The sequence below is a fragment of the Gekko japonicus genome, unplaced genomic scaffold, assembly GCF_001447785.1.
Source record: "Gekko japonicus isolate JY-2015 unplaced genomic scaffold, Gekko_japonicus_V1.1 scaffold64, whole genome shotgun sequence".
In the NCBI taxonomy this organism is placed as follows: Eukaryota; Metazoa; Chordata; class Lepidosauria; order Squamata; family Gekkonidae; genus Gekko; species Gekko japonicus.
The window spans coordinates 138,201-158,044 of record NW_015170277.1 but is presented as its reverse complement, the minus strand read 5'-3'; the positions used below and the strand labels follow the sequence as shown (position 1 = coordinate 158,044).

At 42.0% G+C, this 19,844-nt stretch overlaps 2 protein-coding genes across 6 annotated transcripts in view; both read right to left on the bottom strand.

Moving 5' to 3' along the window:
- ZCCHC8 (zinc finger, CCHC domain containing 8) overlaps positions 1-5,255 on the bottom strand; it is a 21,842-nt gene extending 16,587 nt beyond the window's left edge. For all 3 annotated transcript variants that reach the window (XM_015417657.1, XM_015417656.1, XM_015417654.1), the window contains exons 1-3: positions 5,017-5,255; positions 2,092-2,134; positions 1,166-1,240 (exon numbers count right to left, since the gene is read on the bottom strand). In XM_015417657.1, coding sequence (XP_015273143.1) covers positions 1,166-1,240; positions 2,092-2,134; positions 5,017-5,197 — 299 coding nt within the window. In that variant the 5' untranslated portion in view covers positions 5,198-5,255. The remainder of the gene's footprint in view (positions 1-1,165; positions 1,241-2,091; positions 2,135-5,016) is intronic.
- A 1,157-nt stretch (positions 5,256-6,412) lies between these two features.
- On the bottom strand, positions 6,413-19,765 carry RSRC2 (arginine/serine-rich coiled-coil 2). 3 transcript variants are annotated; one of them, XM_015417712.1, is made up of 10 exons: positions 19,654-19,765; positions 15,132-15,288; positions 14,458-14,501; positions 12,031-12,221; positions 11,359-11,502; positions 11,088-11,210; positions 9,822-9,901; positions 9,175-9,407; positions 8,516-8,605; positions 6,413-8,012 (listed from the first exon to the last, which is right to left on the bottom strand). In XM_015417712.1, the coding sequence occupies exons 1-10, from the start codon at positions 19,657-19,659 to the stop codon at positions 7,833-7,835; spliced, it is 1,248 nt and encodes a 415-aa protein (XP_015273198.1). In that variant the 5' UTR covers positions 19,660-19,765; the 3' UTR covers positions 6,413-7,832. The 3 variants fall into 3 exon arrangements, with proteins under 3 accessions (XP_015273198.1, XP_015273200.1, XP_015273199.1); XM_015417714.1 differs by lacking the exon at positions 19,654-19,765 and adding an exon at positions 13,622-13,699 and having other exon boundaries at positions 12,031-12,243; positions 15,132-15,164; XM_015417713.1 differs by lacking the exon at positions 19,654-19,765 and having other exon boundaries at positions 12,031-12,243; positions 15,132-15,283.
- Between the last annotated feature and the right edge of the window lie 79 nt (positions 19,766-19,844).

The following is a 19,844-nucleotide window of genomic DNA, read 5'->3' as shown; positions in this document are numbered from 1 at the left end:
TCTGTATTCTGTATTCGGGGGGGGGGGAATCTCACTAAACTCTAAAATGATGCCCACACACTTGAGAAACCACAGTGGATACAACCCAATGAAAAGCAAGATTTTGCATTTGAATCTGATTTCTGAAAAGAAAAAATGTCTAAGTCTGAATGCAAACACCTTAAGACTTCTATTTAATTCTCTTTTGTAACTGAATCAGTGGATCTCTATCAAACACACAGCTCTGCTGTTTAAATAAAGAACCATGGAGAAAATATCACTTTTGAGGGCAAGCACTATCAATAATGCACAACACCTTACACACAGTACTGTTGTCATTACAGGCTTGATAACAGGGGTGGGGGGCAGAGATTACCAGATCATTACAGTCACTGGGAGTCTGTGCCAAAATCTACACTGATAGCAGGACCCAGTCCACATCTAGAATAATTTAGTATACCATTTTATGGTCTTTAATTACTTAAATGTTTTAAAATTCCCTCAGTTCTCAAATTAAGAATATTTGTTTAGCAACAACCAGCTTTTGCTTTTGAAAAATTCCAGGCTTCTTAGCTAATACACTCAATAACATATTAAATGCCATGAGCAAAAGTGTCGGATTGTGTGTTTCTGGGTGTGCATGAAATTAGGGTCAAGTAGGAGAGGTGAAGGATGGAGCAGAAGTGAAAGGAAAGTTGTAACCCTGGAAAGAAATACGTCACAGACAGTGCAAACACTTTAATCTAATCGTAATATTTTAACATTTTAATGGTTATGTTTAGGAATTAAGCAAAATTCCAACAGGAAACCTGATTTAAACCACCCCACCCTGCAAGAGATCAGGCCCACGGTAAATAATTCATCTCATTTAAATAATTCCTACAGCAGAAGGCTTCTTCCTTTTTAGACCCAGAATACTAACCTGCAACATGAGGCTTTTTATATATTTATTAGCTATATTTCTTTCTTTACTTTCTTCTTTTCCTTCCTCTTCCAAACACAGTCTCCCTCCCTCTCAAAAAAGCCTACACACTCACACAGAATCAAGGGAAGTGCTACAATTGGTGAGAGCTGCCTTGGGGTAGGTACAATAGATGTGGGTCTTGACATACTAGTTGAAATCCATTGTTCTAATAGGGCACACCAAACTAGAAACTCTGAAAAAGCCAAACTGAATTACACTTACTTTGAAATAGTATTGTTCATAAATAAAATCTGTAACAAAGGCCCATCATATTTAGAGTCATCCACTGTAAGTCCGCTAAAAAAGAAAAACATTAAATTTGTAGAAGAACAATATTTACTAAATGCCTTTGATGTTGTTGAGTACACCCACTACATTGTAATGGAGTACAACGAAGCCATCTTATTTTACCTCGATGCTAATTATTTTTGCAATACAACATACTAAGAATAACAATAGTAATCCCCCTCTGTTGTTTAATATCAGTGACGGATTTAATAAGTAGTTATAGATTTCTTGCCTGCTTTTAAAAACTGAATCAGCTAACAACCAGCATAGAAAAATATAATAAAAAAAAAATCTAACAGTAAAACCTCAAGGAAACAAAAATAGGCTGCAGTCACACACACTAAACAATCAACTTTCAATGCACTTCCCAACTGGATTTTGCCAGTTCACACAGTAAAATCCAATTGGAAAGTGCACTGAAAGTGGAGAGTGGATTATTTTGTGTGTGTGACCGCAGCTATACTCAGATTTTCTCAAAAGCCTTCAGAAATAAATATTCTTAAAATTAGAGGTGCCTGTAGAGGTGGTGACCATCCTAGAGAAAAAAGTTCCATAATCTGGAGCTCAAAAAACCCTCTGACAGCATGGGTTCCGCAAAAAAGGCTTCGCCGGTGGATCTAAGAAGCCAGGCACGCTCTGCTATGTTCAGCGCTTTCATTTAACAACTCTGAGGAATGCCTCCTCGTTTTGTAACCATTTAAAACACACGAGGTAATTAAATAAAGATTTTTATTGCTACACATCCAAATTTGTGATCTGCCCCAGGTCATGCTATGCCCAAAGTTGCTCTTTGCATGCTAGCTATCATGTCTCTATTAACATACAAAATATCTCTGATAAACCAAGCAATTTAAATATACCTTGGTCGTGTCAGTATTTTCAGTTTCCTTCTGAGTTCACGATGTTAACAATTCGTTAAGGAATTTAAAGTTACACTCTTACTGGAGGGGAAAAAATGTTTGAAATAATCACCCCAGCAACTGCCTGGTACTCGCAGCCAGCAATAACTAGAATCAAAGCTTCAGGTGTAAACATAAAATAAATATAGCACTGAAGGAGCAGAAAAGTAAAAAATATTTTTTTTCACCATTCTTCTGGCCACCTAATTTATATGACCACGGCTCATTAAGGAATATTAAATGCTTGTAAATGAGGGAAGAGTGCTTGAGAGAAGGACTGTAAGAAGGCAAGATGAAATAGGTGTCTTCTCAAACTCTTAAGGTTACACAATTCTAGAACTCTAAGACAACTGACAACCTTGGTGAGCATCAGATAAAGTTTTAAATAAAAGTTAGCTTGCAACCTTGCTGTCGGAAGAACACGATTCCTCTTTACTAGGTAGTTTTTGGGTGTGATCTTCTTTATCTTTCAATTCAATAGCTACAGAAGAGATCTAAATTCAACCAATGTGACTCTCCCTGTACTAGTGGGTGTGCCATGATGGGGTTCAGAATGCTTCATGAACGTATTATCTGGCTTACAATCCTTACAACAGTCCTGTAAAGTAGGCCAACCTTACTATCCACATTCTACTGATCAGGAAAGGCTGCTAGAAGAATACAGCTTTCCTAAGGGAGCTCATGGTGCCACCCTTCCTGAGCTAAGACAAAAATGTGTGAGCCGGCTTAGAGGGAACACTGCTCATAAGCATACATTTGTCTTTTTTAATCCCATTCTTCCTTCAAGGAGTCCAGTGGGGTGCAAATGGCCCCCCTTCTCCACTTTATTACTGCAACAACTCTGTCAGGTAGGCTAGAAGAAGAAGAAGAAGAGATTGGATTTATACCCCACCCTTCACTACCCAAAGGTGTCTCAGAGCGTCTTACAGACTCCTTTCCCTTCCCCTCCCCACAACAGACACCCTGTGAGGTAGGTGGGGCTGAGAGAGCTCTTGACAGAAACTGCTCTTTTTCAAGAACAGCTCTTATCAGAACTACGGCTTGCCCAAGGTCATTCTACAGACCAGAGCATGTTATATCCTCTGAAGCAGCTCTAGTCCACAAGCATATATGCTGGAGTAAGGCAAGAAAAACAGTTTTCAAGGTGCCACCAGGTTCTTGCTTGTTTCCACGGCAAGAGATGAATGCTGCACCTCCTTCTAGAATGAACAAAGCCAGCAATTCCCTCACAATGAGAAACATTTTAACAGTCTTGTTTGCCTGCACAGCAAAAACCTGTGTCACTTTGAAGACTTAACAAGATTTTGATTCCATTACAAATTTCTGAGGACTACATCCTTCCTCAGATGAACATATGGGGTTCTCACTAGAAAAAAATATCTGTTGATAGATTCAGGTGGGTCACAGTGTTGGTCTGAAGGAACAGAAAGTTTGAGTCCAGTGGCACCTTTAAGACCAACAAAGTTTTATTCTGGGTATAAGCGTTCATGTGTGCATGCACACTTATCTGAAGAACTGTGCATGCACACGAAAGTATATACCCCAAATGAAACTTTGTTGGGCTTAAAGGTGACAGTGGTCCCAAACTCTGTTCTCTTTGTCCGTCTTTCGACATATCAGGACCAGTGTTCCCTCTAAGCTGAGTCAGTGTGAGCTAGCTCAGTTTTTTAGCCTCTGGCTCACGCATTTTTGTCTTTGCCCAGGAAGGATGGCTCCAGAGCAATCTAATTTGTGCAGCAGCCAAATCGCTCCCTCACAACTTTGATGCCGGTAGCTCACAAAGTAGAATTTTTGCTCACAAGACTCCACAGCAGTGTTCCCTCTAAGCTGAGTTAGTGTGAGCTAGCTCACAGCTTTTAGCTTCTGGCTCACATTTTTGTCTTCGCCCAGGAAGGAGGGCTCCAGAGCAAACTAATTTGTGCACCAGCCAAATCGCTCCCTCACAACTTTGATGCCGGTAGCTTGCAAAGTAGAAGTTTTGCTCACAAGACTCCTCAGCAGCGTTCCCTCTAAGCTGAGTCAGTGTGAGCTAGCTCAGTCTTTTAGCCACCGGCTCACACATTTTTGTCTTCGCCCAGGAAGGAGGGCTCCAAAGCAAACTAATCTGTGCAGCGGCCAAATCGCTCCCTCACAACTTTAATGCCAGGAGCTCACAAAGTAGGATTTCTGCTCACAGGACCCCACATCTCAGAGGGAGCACGGATCAGGACCTAATACAGACCCCTATAAAAATCATCCGACGAGGCGTGCCTATGAAGGACCCAGCAAGTCCCCCTGCCACACAAATCCACAAGTTTAAAAAAGGTAAAGGTTCCCTTGCTCGAAAGCCAGTCGAGTCCGACTCTAGGGTCGCGGTGCTCATCTCCGTTTCCAAGCCGAAGAGCCAGCGCTGTCCGAAGACGTTTCCGTGGCCATGTGGCCGGCATGACTAGACGCCAAGGCGCACGGAACGCTGTTACCTTTCCACCGAAGTGGTACCTATTTATCTGCTTGCAATTTCTTGCTTTCGAACTGCTAGTTTACCGCAGGAATAAAACACACGTGCCACAAACACTTCCACCACTCAGTGAGGCCACACACACTCACACACCCCCAGCAGACAAACACCCCGGGGCTCAACAGGCGGGGATAGAAACAGAGCCAGTCAGTCACGAAATGAACGGGGGAGAGTGACGGGAGGGAACTCGGGCGGGGAAAGGCTGGAGGAGGCGTGCGGAAGGCGCCACCGTCTCCCTCGGCCAGCCGAGGCCGAGAAGCGGGACTGCAGGCGGGAGAGCGCGGCGGGAGGGGCCCCACGGGGCGCGCCACCCGCTCCCCACCCCGCACCCCCCGGCGAACGAGGCCCGGCCCCGGGTAGGCCCAGGCAGGCCCGGCCCGGCAGGATATTCTCGGCCTGCAGCTCCTTCACGGTCTCCTGGCACTCCCGCAGCCGCTCGCGCAGCTCCTCGGTCTCCTCGTCGAAGCGGATGTGGAGCGGCTGCGCGGCCGGGCCGGGCGTCGCCGCGGGCTCGTCGGCGTCCAGCTGCTCGAAGAGCTCGCGGTCGCCGAAATCCACCTCAGCCGCCATCTTAGGGCGGGTAGAGGAAGTGCGTCGCCGGGCAACCGGCAGGCCGCGAGGGAAGATGACGGCGACCCCGGGGCAAAAAGAGAGGGGACGGGCCCTTCGAGCCGACGGCCGCCTCGGAAGGAACGACAACTCCCAAGAGGCAACAGGACGGGACCGCGCTAACTCCTTTATAGGCCAAAGGGATCATTCCGTGATGGGGTTTGTAGTTCAACCTGGGTAGAGAGGCTAGGCTCTTGTTCCGCCATATTTTAAAACTTACTAGCCGAGCTGCATGCTGGGATATGTAGTTTTAATATATGGCGGAACGACACCCCCCCCCGCTCCGATTTTTGTTTCCTGCTGCCTAACAAAATTACCAGGTTTACTTTTTACAAAAAAATTTAAGTATCGAAAAAGCTTCAATAGTGAATTAACTACTTGTAATAAACATAAATAAAGAAGTTTCAGGTGGGTGGCCGTGTTGATCTGAAGCAAAAGAACAAAGTTTGAGTCCAATAATGCCAGTAGTGAACGGTGACTCACCCTTTTTAGGTAAAAGGATGACCATACCGTCTCAGCAGCTTTCCCCCCTCAGCAACCTGAAATACACATTAAATATAAACCAGTCTTCAGAACTTGGGTGGACAATCCCCTTTAAGCAAGAGAACTCCCTTTTGCATAAACCTGCCTGTAAGTCTTCAGTAAGACAGGTTAGTATACCACAAACAGAAAAATTGGGTAAAGCTGCATCCTGATATTTCTAGAAGGGCAACATTTATTAAATTCCAATTATGTTTTTCAAGTGGGTTTCTATTAAACAGTGGCTATGTTTGCAGAAGCCATCTCAGTGAAAATCGCACGAAACCCCACAGTTTTAGTGGAAGACACCCCCCCCCCCGCCCCCAATCAAGGTATTCATTTGATGCTAAGGGGGCTGCAAACCTAACCGTACTAATTTTTACTGTCCTTCAGTGGTGGTGGTGAGCTGCTAAAATTTCAGCCTCCCATCACAGGTGAGGAAGGAGAAATAACTTGACTCATCTTTATGTGCTTCTGTAGACTATTTTTAAAAAGCAAAATTCCCTATGCTGTCCATCTGTTCCTGAATGTTTGCTATTACTGGCAATGGAAACATTCCTAAGGTGGATGGATGGGAAAAAACTTATTGAGCTAATAGTTCTGTCACTAAACACGTAGTACCTAGAAGTAATTTACACACATTTTGCTTTTCTTGGTTTTATTAATGTACTCAATAGTATACAACATGTTTAAAAATTCCCAACTAAGAACCCCTTTAGACAACTTACACCTAGCTTTGGAAACCCTTAGGGAGATGCCCCATACAATCGTATCTCAACACACAAGTTACAGCTACAAAAGATACTACTTTTGAGGCACTGATGCTGGGCAACTTCCACTCATTACACAGTGTGAGTACAATCCTGCATAATACTAGTTTTTAAAATGTAGAAATAGGGCTGCCGTCAGTGTTTTGGATCAGGGGAAGACCTTAATGCCCTGTCCTCGGCCCTCCGGAGTAACTAGCTGGCCACTGTACAAGACAGGATGCTGGACTAAATGGGTCACTGGTCTGATCCAGCAGGGCTCCTCCTCTTCTTATGTGTATAACATCCCAGTAGACTGACTGGAATAGCTGGGGACAATCTGCTTTTCTCACTTTGCATAAGGTAGTCTATAATCAGATACGCCTGCTAGAAAGACTAGGCTCAGAACTGGCTACAGTAATACAGAGCTTGTCTCTTAATTTGCTTGGGCAGGTTGAAGCCAGGTCAAAGCCGAAACAAGTTTTTATATGCTGGCTCAAGCAGGGCACTGAGAGGCAGCATAAACCATTTCTAAATAAACCAAATCAGATCTCTGCTGATAAAAGTCCCAAATAACAGAACTACCATATCACCCAGTGTGGTAATCTTTGGACCTGAGTGGAGGCAGTATTACTCAGGTTTTATAGACAGTAGGGACTGGACATATTTCACACACCTAATATGCTTGCTGCTCACTGCAAACACTGCAATAGGAATAAAAACAATGCATAACATTGATGAAAACTGAGGCTGAGTAACTTTTACTATTTGCTCTTTTGTGATGGAATTATTATTTTTTGTAAACTGCAGTGTGAAATCTCAAATCAATTCTACCAAATTCAGAGCTGTAAGCAATTCAAGTGAGCCAGTAATAGTAACAGTAACATTTGAGAAAAAACATCTTTATTAACCAGGTTTTTGCACTGCATTATGTACTCATTGGCCCAGTCTGCTAAGTAACACCTACACAATGTTCGTTATGTTTCGAGAGTTGAAAATAACTGTACAAGGTTAAAGTACAAAAGTACACAAGACAGCAGACACAAAATATCCAGGTACGAGTTTACCCTCCTCACCTGTTCTAGTTTGAAAAGCAGAACTAAAATGTTGTCCTTCTGTAGCTCTGTCAAGTATAATGGAAGTGAGTATAACCTGATTACAACATGGAACACCAGTAATCACTGATCTGATATTTACAAAAATTGCAATGTCAATAAATTAAAGTCAATGCAACACCCATGCAAGCTAGAAATGCTAGCTTTTGGTGAACAAGGACCGAATGTCGGAACAAAAATCTTTGTCAAAGTTCCAGGGTTCGAGATCACGTCCATTCAAACAGCATCCATTCCTCGCATCGAAGATGTAAATCCCAATCCCATTCCTCTTTGTGTGTGAGTCTGTGACCTTGCCATTTCATATTGTGCATCTAGATTTCTGAATACTTCTTCCTGCTGTTTCAAAGTCTTATAACTTTCTTCATCCACTGAACTACTACCAGCTTCCTCCTCACTCTAGAATAAAAGACAAGATATTTTCAAGAAACAAAATTATTAATGGATTTGACCCCCCCAAGAAAGGGATAAAGCCATCTGAACTGCTCAAAGGTCTTTATCAGCTCCTTCGACACACACCTTTCACTCAAGAGATCTCTCTCCCATACAAATCAATGGCTCATAATAAGTAAACCCAGGGAATGCTATCCATTCCAGGGGAGGCTGATACACAAGATGTTAGTTGAATTCATTCTCAATATACTTTTGCAGGAGACTTTGGCCAAGGGCCTTGCCACAGCACTTCAAGTTCAAAGACGCAATCTCCAGTAGACAACCTTAACGTATACTCTTCCGCAATGCAGGAAGCTTATGTATTTAATGCAGGAAGCTTAGCAATGCATTTAACAAGCCTGCTCTCCTAGAAACAGGCATTAAAAATTATCCTCTTGTTTCTGGCAAATAACTGAGGCTTCAAAACATTTCACGACAGTGTAACAAATGATCATAACCAGATCACGTACCTTGATACCCATTAGTTTTCTAAATTTGACATTTTGGTCCTTATTTCCAAAGTTCAGTTTCTCCCAGATTTCTGCAGATTGTGATTTATCCTATAAAAACACAAAATAACATGTTATGCATATATGTGTGGCTTTCACCAATTGGGAGTTTATAGGTAATGTTGTTGAGGAGTCAATGCTTAGGACATACCAGGATACACACATGGAAAACAACTCCTCACGTATCTTAACAAACCTATTCCAATTTTTCTTTTGGAACCAGAAACAACCTGGGTGCAAGCCTGGTTAACCTGTCTCATCCACTTCAATAAGAAAGAACTCCAGGTCTTCTGGCCAGTGGAAAGTAATAAGAGCATTTATAAACCATAGTCACTATAGATCAAGCACCCTTAAGTGGTTTATAATGAGGCTGTGTTAAACATCAGCCAATCAAATGCATAACATATTGGCTCTGCATTCAAACCAAAAGATCCTCGAAACTGTGATGAAAATAGAAGCTCTCAGTGCCAGTGGTGTCCACTAAATACCAAATTTCAGGGTGCTGGGATCTTAACTTCTAACCTTTGCAACGGCAGAAGCATTACTACCAGATGGTGCTTTTAAGAATCAACACGTATAAACAAAATAGAGAATAAGCAGGCCAAAAAAATAATAATTACCCCTTCTTTTTTGCCTTGCCACAGCATTTTCCGCTTCTTTTCCTGTTCTGCAAACTTCATTGGATTCACTGCTGCTGGGTTATAATAGCTTGGAACGGCTATTCCTGTCTCCGCCAAGGCCTTTGCTTGCAGGGCTGCCATTTGAGCCGCCATAGCAATCTGAGGAGTGACTTGTGTTCCAGAGGCCAGAAGAGCTGCAACGTTGATGACAGAACTTCCAGTGGCAGTTGCCGCTAAAACAAACATTTCATACCAGAGAAAGCATTCAGAATTTTTCCATGTCAATCAGATACGGGGCAAGGACAAACACAATCCTCAATACTTACAAGAATGAGTACAAACTAGGCAGTTGGCAAGGACTCATTCAGGAGAGAGCTTTTACCTAGCTCATCCTGAAGCATTTGTCTGATGGTGCAGCTATTTTAGGGTCTGACTGAAAGAGTTCTGAAAGCAGAGCTTAGAAAAGTCTTTACTGCTTTGGTTCTTTCAAAAGTGCCAAAATTGCAATGAGGAACATATAAAGATTTTTGTTTTGATTTTTAAGTCTCCAGCTCATAGTTACTATTTGTATAGTATACTATTTGTATAGTATTTGACTAAAGTTATTTTAATTTCAAACTGTCAGCTAACAGCTCAAAAAGAATTACCAGCAGCCATTTCCTGTTGCTTCTGTTTTTCAACAAGCTCCTTCTCTCTCTGTTCTTGAAGTTTTTTTGCTCTTTCCAATCTAGAAATAGCAATGCAGAAGCAACCAGTCATTAAAAGTCTTACCTTTCCCCACATTAGTTAGAACAGCCTGAACACAAGGTGAACAACATGCAATCTTTGAAGTGCTTACTTGCAGAATGTAAAATCTAGACATTAAGGGTTTTTTAATGGCTGAAACAGCCTAATGCATTTCATTAACTTAGGGGTTTTTTTTGGGGGGGGGGGGTTAATTGCAATATCCATTAGTCCACATTTCCTAAAATGGCAATATGTCTAGCTTTCAGAACTATAGAAAGACAGACTGACAATCTGGTATCAGTGCATGCTCGACGCAAAAGGGATTTATATGGACCTTCTAAACTAGTCATGGTATTAGATTTATTCTAGCGCTGCTCTGCAGACGGCTCAGTCTCTCTCCTATGCATCCCAGTGGTCCTTCATCTTGCCGTATCATATCCATATTTAGAGCTACATTTTGATAGCCTCAACATCAAAGATCAAAGATTTAGATCAGGGGTGTCAAACTCATTTGTTATAAGGGCCGGATCTGACATAAATGAGACCTTGTTGGGCCGGGCCACGTGTGTCATAAAATGTAATGCCAGGTAGTGGAGATACAAACTTTATAAAGGACACAAACACAGAGGTTTTTTTTAATTTAAAATAAAAACATGCTTAAAACATTAGCACTCTTGCAATATTTTGTTTATTTAACAGTATCTGATCATTGATGCCTCTTGCTCTGAATTATTGCATCAAAATGTCTGTGCTGTTGCAATCTTGAGTATGCTGATCAGGTGTGTATATGTAAGCTGTGAATCTACTTTTGATCTATTCACCACAGAAATCTCATGCTCAGAGTTCTGAGTCTAGGACCCAGGGGAAAACATGAAATGGCTGAGTGATTGAGAGAGTCTGGCGAAGCAAGCGATGATGCAGCAGCAGCAACAGAACTGGAAGCAGGAGATGGCCAGGTCCAGTGCGGGCCTGATAGAAGCCCTCTGGGGGCCTGGTCCGGCCCCCGGGCCGGGCCGCATGTCTGACACCCCGATTTAGATGTTTTCTGAAAAGGTGTCTCTCCACCTTTAGAGAGATAAAACTAGTGGGAGACGAATGGTGACAAATATCCCTTGAAGGCTAGGATGCTTTATTACTAGTCTGTAAGCAGTTAACTTCCGTATCTTCAGACAAAGAAAAGCCTCTACCTTCTGGCCAAAGCTTCTTGGGCATCCATTGCTGTATTCCGTCCCCTAAAGGGTGGAGGGCTAGGACTCGGACTGTGACTTCTGCTGAATCTTTTGGGTTTTTCAGGTCTCTTCTTTCTTTCTCTGCAGGCATACGTTTTTTAAAAGTTTCATAATGGTTTAAATAAACATAAATTAACCTTAATCTAAGTGCCAGAGTACATTTTCAATTTCAAAAGTGCTCTAGTCACACTGCAGTTTTCACGTCTTTACAAAAAGCAGACCAACCTACCTGCTTCTACTCCTAGTTCGGCTCTTGCTCCGACTTCTGTGCCTGTGTCTAGATCTTGACCTAGAACGTGATTTTAGACGCCGCTTTTTCTCTTTGCTTCGAGAACGTGACTTTTTTTTATCACGGCTTCTACTACGGTGACGCCTGAAAATACATTCCAAATTCCTCATAGTATTTCCCAGTTTGACAATTCTCTCTTCAGCTTTTCGTCAACAAACAGCACGTGTTCAGCAAAAGGTCGAATTAGCAGCCTGAACTCTATACCAAGTATTTCTAAAACAAGCCAACATTACCCTCAGAATTTATCAAAAAGAATTACAGTATCGAAGTCCTGAGCTCTAGATCTGGCAAGTGGTGGTTCAAGATTTCTGGTTGCCCAATTACAATTAGTAGATGAAGCGCTTGTGGGTACCAAACAAGTTACACACACATCAGGCCAAAAAATATCACATTGGCATTTCGGTGACACTGCAAAAACTTTGCAAATATTCAGGATACTTAATCTATAAAATACTTAATTTAATATGTCAGTAATAATCTCACGCTTAAGTCTTAACATCTGCAGATTTAAATTGCTTACACTTGGTCAGCAGCATAAAAAACTTTTCTTAGAATACACAGCAGTTCTAAAAATCAGAATAGAAATTATTCAAAAAGTGTTAAGTAATCTACCTTTCACGGGACCGAGACCTTGAATGACTCCGTCCTCTTGAGGATTTTCTGTCTTTGCGCTTATGCCGGTCCTCACCGTTTTCAGAGGTATTCAGGCTGTCTCTTCCTTTATCAGAAGAATGCTCTTTGTCGTTATGGTCTTCTGATTTGTGCTTTTTGGACGACTTTTCTTTGGACCCATGTCTTCTTGCCTGTTTTAAGAAGAAGTTGGTTCTTTCAGGAAAATAGTGCAACAAAGAGAGTTAGTATGGGCATCAGTAGATAAAGAATGATATGTTGTGATGCAACATTAGTAACCTTAGGAGTGAGGCCCAGTCAACTGTGATGGCTTTAACACCACCATCTACCCAATGTTGCACATACACATTATCATTCCTCCTCCCTCCACTGTCCTCCCCCTTTAAACCTTTTATGAAACATAGTTAAAGATTCTCATACCAAGACCAGCTTTACAGAATTACACAGAACAGTCAGGGAGTGGTTACCCTAAGTACAGTGATTGAAAAAAAGGTACTGATCCCAATCACTACAAGAAGATGCGATGTGACAAGTAGTTAGCGGTCAACACATCAGCCGTTAATGAAGATAACCTGAAGGTAGCTCTACAGGCCATCGTTTGAGAGTCACTAACAGATTGTATTTGCCGGGCATCTTCAACTTTGAAGTCTTAACCAACAAGGTGGCCAATATGACCCAACTACATTATTCTAAGCATGTTTTGGCTATATAAAAAACCCTATGTAGAAAGAGTAAACTGGACTGTTTCAACTATTTTTTCATATCTTTAAGGACCAACTAAACCTAATGAAAAACACTATACATATTCACAATCCACCAACTTGCTGCTGAAATTAGTTGTATCTACAAAGTGTATATCATCTTCCCATTCTAAGATACAAATGTGTTAGGGTATAAAACAGGCTAGGAGATTGTTTCAAGCAGTTTCAAAAAGCAGATCCATTTTGGCTACTTCTTTCCGATCATTAATACAGCCATTAAAGAAGGATGTTTAGAACTCATCATGAAATAAAAATGCAATATCTCTGCTTATTGTTGTTCAGTCCCACAGTCGAGTCTGACACTTCGCAAACCCATGCACATCCTCACGCCAGGTGAGGTGGTTATTACATGACTAACAACGTGGAGTTAATCACCCTTAGAGATGATTTGTGATGTTGATATTATGGGCAGGTCTAGATATACTGTATACTACCCTTAGCCTCTTTTATAATTGTAAAAAACATCACTATCGTAAGAAGCCAATGACTAATTCAACACCTTATTAACATTACATTACAGACATAAAGATCCTGGGGCCTATATTAAAAATATTGGGCCAAAAATCTAGAGTAGTTTCAACAAATTCTTCCCACTAAAGATCTAAAATAATCAGGGAAATGTTCTTTATGTCACTTATACACAGAGCGCCAGTCTTAAAAGTATCATTTAAAAAGTTCATTTAACCATATTTGAGTAAACACGATGGAGCAGTCTTCTAAACATATACTTTTGTATTTAAAAACCACCATTATATCCCATAACCAATTTCTTTGTTTAAAGGGAAATATGAGTTTGAATGACTAATAGTTACCTTATCATGAAGTAGGCTTATAATTTTGCTATCTGAGTCTGGAGCGTCTTCAGTTCAGTCTCTTCGCGCATTAGCACGCTGAGTATGATTTATTATAGAAATGTTATCATGTGATCTAAACAATATAGTCAATTTCACAAATACTCTCCTAGTTCTTTTGTTTTTTTTTTACAGAGCTTCCATTGAGAAGGGGAAAGAAGGCCATGGCACCCCCATTAGGTTTTTCATTTTTCTAGTTTAATACTAGCTCAGTAAAACCTCACTTTCTAACACAGATGACTGTTCGTGGTATAACCTCTCCTCTGTTGGTAACTGACTTACCTAGCAACATTATTGCAACTGTCGCCTCACCAAACAAAGTTGGCACTACTGCTGCATCTCATTCCCCTTGGTTTTGCTTTAAGGTGATATTCAGTCCTATGAACCCTATGGTCTTCCCTACTATTACAGGACCATGGTGCAGATCTAAGTAGGGATTGGGGTCAAACAGCCTGAGGTAAGAAGAGCAAAAGGAGTCTGAGATCATGTAACAGAAGGTACAAGAACTGTGATCAATGGAAGCTCTGTGAGAACCAAACAAACCAATTCTATTCTCCACAAAAAAAATCATTGTAGGTTGTTTCAACAGTTAATTTGTGTGAACTTTTGTCAACTACTACCTTTTTTGGCAAATTGATGGTTTCAGTCATGCTTCTCACTCCAAACATATTTTCTTTGAATTTACAAGGTTTTTTCGTACTTACCATTAAGTCAATTACATACAAGTTTACACATGCTATGACATACATATAAATATGTTTGGTACAATTACCTAAGCACTACAAAGTATTAATTACCTCTTTGCTTCTGCTCCGGCTTCTGTGTTTTTTCCCATCATTATCTAAGAAAATAAACATTTATTAACCATAAAACAGCCTGGAAACTTTATATTCTTTTAAAAAACAATATATATTCAAACATATCCAGACTCACCCAATTAAAAAGGGCTCAGAATTTAAGCAGCCTTAAGCTAATAAAATTTGGACTGAATTATGTTTTCATCCTCTACAACATTAACTTTTTTTACCCAACACACACACATCACATTAGTATGGTGAAGTCTAAAATGTGGAGAAGCTTGATATTTTTAAAAAGGCTTCAGAGTTGAAATCTAACGAGTTCTATGATTTCTAGTATTTGATAGAAGAATATTGTCTAAGAAAGATTTTTAAGATATTTAGAAGTTTTTAAATATAACAATACAACAACAAAATAAAACAAGGCAGGACTCAACATTACTTACGAATTAGTTCCAGATCTTTTTTTTTTTTTTTTTAAAGTAAGCACATTTACTTGGAAGTCTTAATTTCAATGGAATTTACAGTTACTCCAGTGAAATCAATGGACCTAGGCTGGAGTTAACTCTGCAGAGGATTGTGCTATATAAATAAACTCGCTTAGTACAAATATCACCAAGTGGACCAAAAAATTATCAACCAACTGACTTTTGTAACTTTGGAGGCTTCCATACCTGATTTCCGTTTTCTCTCTCTTGATTGTGAACGTGACCTTGAGTGATGATGTTTTGAAGTTCTAGGAGAACTAGATGCATCTGACCGTTCTTTTTTCTTCTCTCTGTCAGGAGATGACTTTTCTTGGACTGCTGCCTCTCGCTCTGTATCACTAGCCTATTTCAAAATGGAATCAAAATCTTACATTTTATCTGGCTATTTAACAAGCATTTGAAATTTTAAAGTATTAAGCAACTGTCTTTAATGTTAATAGTACCTATGAAATCAAATTTATTGAGAGCTGCTGCATTCTAGTTACTGATTAGATACACAAGAGACAGCCCCCAAGACTTAAAAAAGAACAAAGGTACAAGAACTAGAGGGAGTGAGAAATCAAAACACAGTGCAAGTTCATAATTATAACAAGACAAATACCAATATTATGAACACTGCCCGTAATTTTATGTCGTGTGGCATGCCTTGTCCAAAAAACCCCTGAGTCTGTGGAAATTCCCGTGGCTGAGAAAATCATAATGGGCAAAGCTCCACCCAGTGTTGGCTAGCCACCCATCACAAGATTTGTATTTGTCTTATGAAAATGACAGACTTGCACTTTGTTTTGATTTCTCACCCTAGTAGGTTCTTGTACCTTTGTTCTTTCCTGCATTCTAGTGGTTGACAATATAATCATCTGAAGCACTGCATGACTAGATTTTCTGAAAACTAACAATGTCCAAAAACTAGTACATACAAGGGTATGCTCAAACTATGTATTCCAGCAACAAATCATATTAACAAATATTTGTCTATGGCAATTTCGAATGCTGTGACATCAGAACTATCAGCCTTGCATGCTCATCCTAGCCCCGGACAAATGAGATAGATTCTTTGCATCTAATGCACTTCCATTAGATTCCAAAGGTGAAATTCTTTCTAAGTGACATCTTTGAAATCTAACCTAATTCAGGAAACATGGAAGAGGCAGCAAGTTCTTTTACTAAATGGCAACTTTTCCCTACCTCAGAAAAATGTACACCTTTGACTAAAACAAAAACTTTATCAGACTGATCATTCTCTGGCCAATTACACTTTCTACAGGCTCCCTCCAGTCCCACAACTGATGGGTTAAATGCAGAAATTCTGATGTATTTTTATTACCAAAGGCAATACAATGATTCTTGTCACAGTCATGTTTTAGATAATTAGTCTACAACTCAATTACACCATGCATTTTCCAAGTGGAAGCCTATTTTTAAACATACTTCAGAGTACCAGTTAATGAAGGGGATCCCCATCCTCCTGTGACAGCCCCCCCCTGCTATGAACCTATTCTAACTGAATTCTTCAAGAACTAGATTTCTTCCATGTCTATGCAGCCAGATCATACACCATTTTCATGTCTTTAGGTAATCTTTTAGGCAGTTTAATCAGTGGCTTCTCAAGTTTTTTGTCCAGACCACGGAAAGAGAAACGAAGGCAAAATTCTTGCCAAATCTGACACAGTATCATTTTATATTACTTCCAGAATTTCAACACCTAGACACTGAAAACATGAAGAGCTTTCAATTTACCAAATAAGCCTCTTGATTAGCACAATGGGGTTGTCCTCTAGTTTAATAACACATAACTTGGACATTCAGTAACTAAGGGTGGTGTTTTTTGGCAAATTTTTGTACATCTTCTCTTTTAATATATAATATCAGCTTTTATTTACTAGACAGGATACTCTATGGGGCTGCCTTTAAAAACTGTTATATTACATTACACTGTGAGATCCTCAAAGAATGTCACTTCAATTCCAACTAAAAGGTGATGGTATGTGAAATAAACAAAAACACTGGGGGAGAGGTCCCCATTTCCTTTTCTTTTTTGAGGGAGGATTTTTCAATTTTCCAAAAGAAAATCTGGGAGTACTGAAAAAAAATTCCTATGAAATATTTTCCCCACTTTGGAATGAGCAAAATGCTCCTTAAGACGAAGTTTTACTTAAAAACACTTTCTATGACATTAGATAATGCCTATGTAGGCATGTGAGACATATTTTCAATATTTTGCTTAAATGTTTCAGAGGGCAGCTGCATTGGTCTGCAACAGAAGAGCTCAGTCCAGTAGTACAGATTCGAGTCCAGTAGCACATTACAGAGAAGATTTTTGGGTTATAAGCTTTCAAGATCCAATGTTCCCTTTGCCAAGGAGGCCACTATTTCACAGGGACGTGAAGTCTAAAAATTCCCACAACTATAAAAGTCCCACACAGTACATACAGCCGTGAGGTATTTATTAAATACAAATCAACCTTCTGTAAAAGGGGATTTGAATATATCTGGCTTCTGCCATGAACTCCCAAGGATCAATGCTGCCTAAGCCTCAGGCTCCCCCCTCTCCTACTGCCCTACCCCACAGGCCTGTTGTAACTGTTAGAAGACGCATGGAGAAGCGCAACTCAAAAGCGCAACGGAAGCATTACATAAAACCAATCATATTAGGAAATATATACATGGAGTGAAATTAATCTAAACTGGGAGGAAAGGAACATGGGGCCAGGGAAAAAAGCATAATGTCATTGCTTGCTCAAAAGAGCAAGAGTCTGGAAAGTGAGCATTGACTCACGGAAGTTCATCCCCTGCCACAAATGTTGTTAGTCTTGAAGGTGCTCCTGAACTCTTGCTCTTTTCTGCTGCTACAGACAGACTGATACGGCACCCTATTTACCCATATAGAGTGGAAATCCATCACCCTTGTGATATAAGGACCGATGGACTCACCTTCTAGCTGTACCTGAAGAGGTGAGCAGAGACTCACGAAAGCTCCTCCCCTGCCACAAATGTTAAGTCTTTAAGGTGCTACTGGACTCTTGCTCATTTCTGCTGCTACTGACAGATTAAAACAGCTACCCATCTTGATCTACCTCCATGGAAGGCACCCTATTAACCCATATAGAGTGGAAATCCACCACCCTTGTAATATAAGGACCAAGGGACTCACATTCTAGCTGTAGATGAAGAAGTGAGGAGTGACTCACCAAAGCTCCTCCCCTGCCACAAATGATGTCAGTCTTTAAGGTGCCACTGAACTCTGGCTCTTTTCTGTTGCTACAGACTAGCACGGCTGCCCCTCTTGACCTATCTCCATGGAAAGCACCCTACCCATATACAGTGGAAATCCACCACCCTTGTGATATAAGGACCGAGGGACTCACATCCTAGCTGTACTCACATCCTAGCATTGACTCACGAAAGCTCCTCCCCTGCCACAAATGTTGCCAGTCTTTAAGGTCCCACTGGCCCTCTTTTCTGCCGCTACTGACAGATAAACATTAATCTGTCAGTAGAAGACAGACTCTTGATCTATCTCCATGGAAGGCACAGTATTTACCCACATAGAGTGGAAATCCATCAACTTTGTGATGTAAGGACCGAGGGACTCACACTCTAGCTGTACCCGGAGCAGCGACTCACCAAAGCTCCTCCCCTGCCACAAAATGCTGCCAGTCTTTCAGGGGCCACTGGACTCTGGCTCTTTTCTGCTGCTACTGTCAGTAGCAGAAGACAGACTCTTGATCGATCTCCATGGAGTTGCCCACTGGGTTTAAAGTGTTTTAACTGTATTTTATTGCACTGTGTGCCTTAATTGTCTTTAACTGTGTTGTTGTATTTCACCTTGTGGTTGTAAGCCGTGGTGCATGAGCCCGCGTGCGGGGTATAAATGAAATAAAATAAATAAATAATAAATGGAAGGCACACTATTTACCCACATAAGAGTGGAAATCCACCAGCCTTGTGAACGGAAGGGCCGAGGGACTCACACTCTAGCTGTACCCGGAGCAGCGACTCACCAAAGCTTCTTCACCCAAAGAGTGATTAACACTTGGAATTCACTGCCACAGGAAGTGGTGGGTGCTACAAGCATGGACGGCTTCAAAAGGGAATCAGATAAGCATAAGGAGCAGAGGTCCATCGGTGGCTATTAGCCACAAGGTATAGATAGGGGCTCTGGGGCAAGTGATGCTTTGTATGCTTGGTGCTTGTGGGGGGGCAACAGTGGGAGGGCTTCTAGTGTCCTGGCCCCACTGGTGGACCTCCTGAGGGCCCCTGGTATTTTTGGCCCCTGTGTGACACAGAGTGTTGGACTGGATGGGCCACTGGCCTGATCCAACACTGGCTTCTCTTATGTTCTTATGTTCTCCCCTGCCACAAAGTGCTGCCAGTCTTTCAGGGGCCACTGAGGTCTCTGGCTCTTCTCTGCTCCCCGCCAGCCCAACGCGGCTGCCCACCTCGATCTGCTGCCCCGCGCTCGGGCCTCTCTCTCCTCCCCGCCCCCCCGCCCGCAAGTTAAGCCGCAGCCCAACCGAGAGGCGCTTCGCATTTTTTTCAGGCCCATCATGGCGGCCGCGCGGAGGGGAGGAGAAGGGAAGGGGCGGAGGAGACGGGCGCCATCTTGTCTTCCTCCGCCCGGCTCGCCCTCAGACCGCGCCAGGGAAGAACGTTCTCCTCTCTCGGCCTCCCCCAGTCCCCGGCCGAGGCCCGCGCCCCCCTCGCTCACCGCCATGCCGCGGTGCTCGGCGTTGTGGAGACCGGGCCCGCCTCCGCTGCTGCCTCCGCCGCCTCACGCCCCGCTCGAGCCTCTCAACGCCCGCCGAGCCTCGACCGACTGAGGCGACCGAGCGGCCCCGCCCCCTCGTCAGGATCCCCGGATGTCGCGGGGGGCGGGGCGACGGGAGGCCCCGCCCTCCG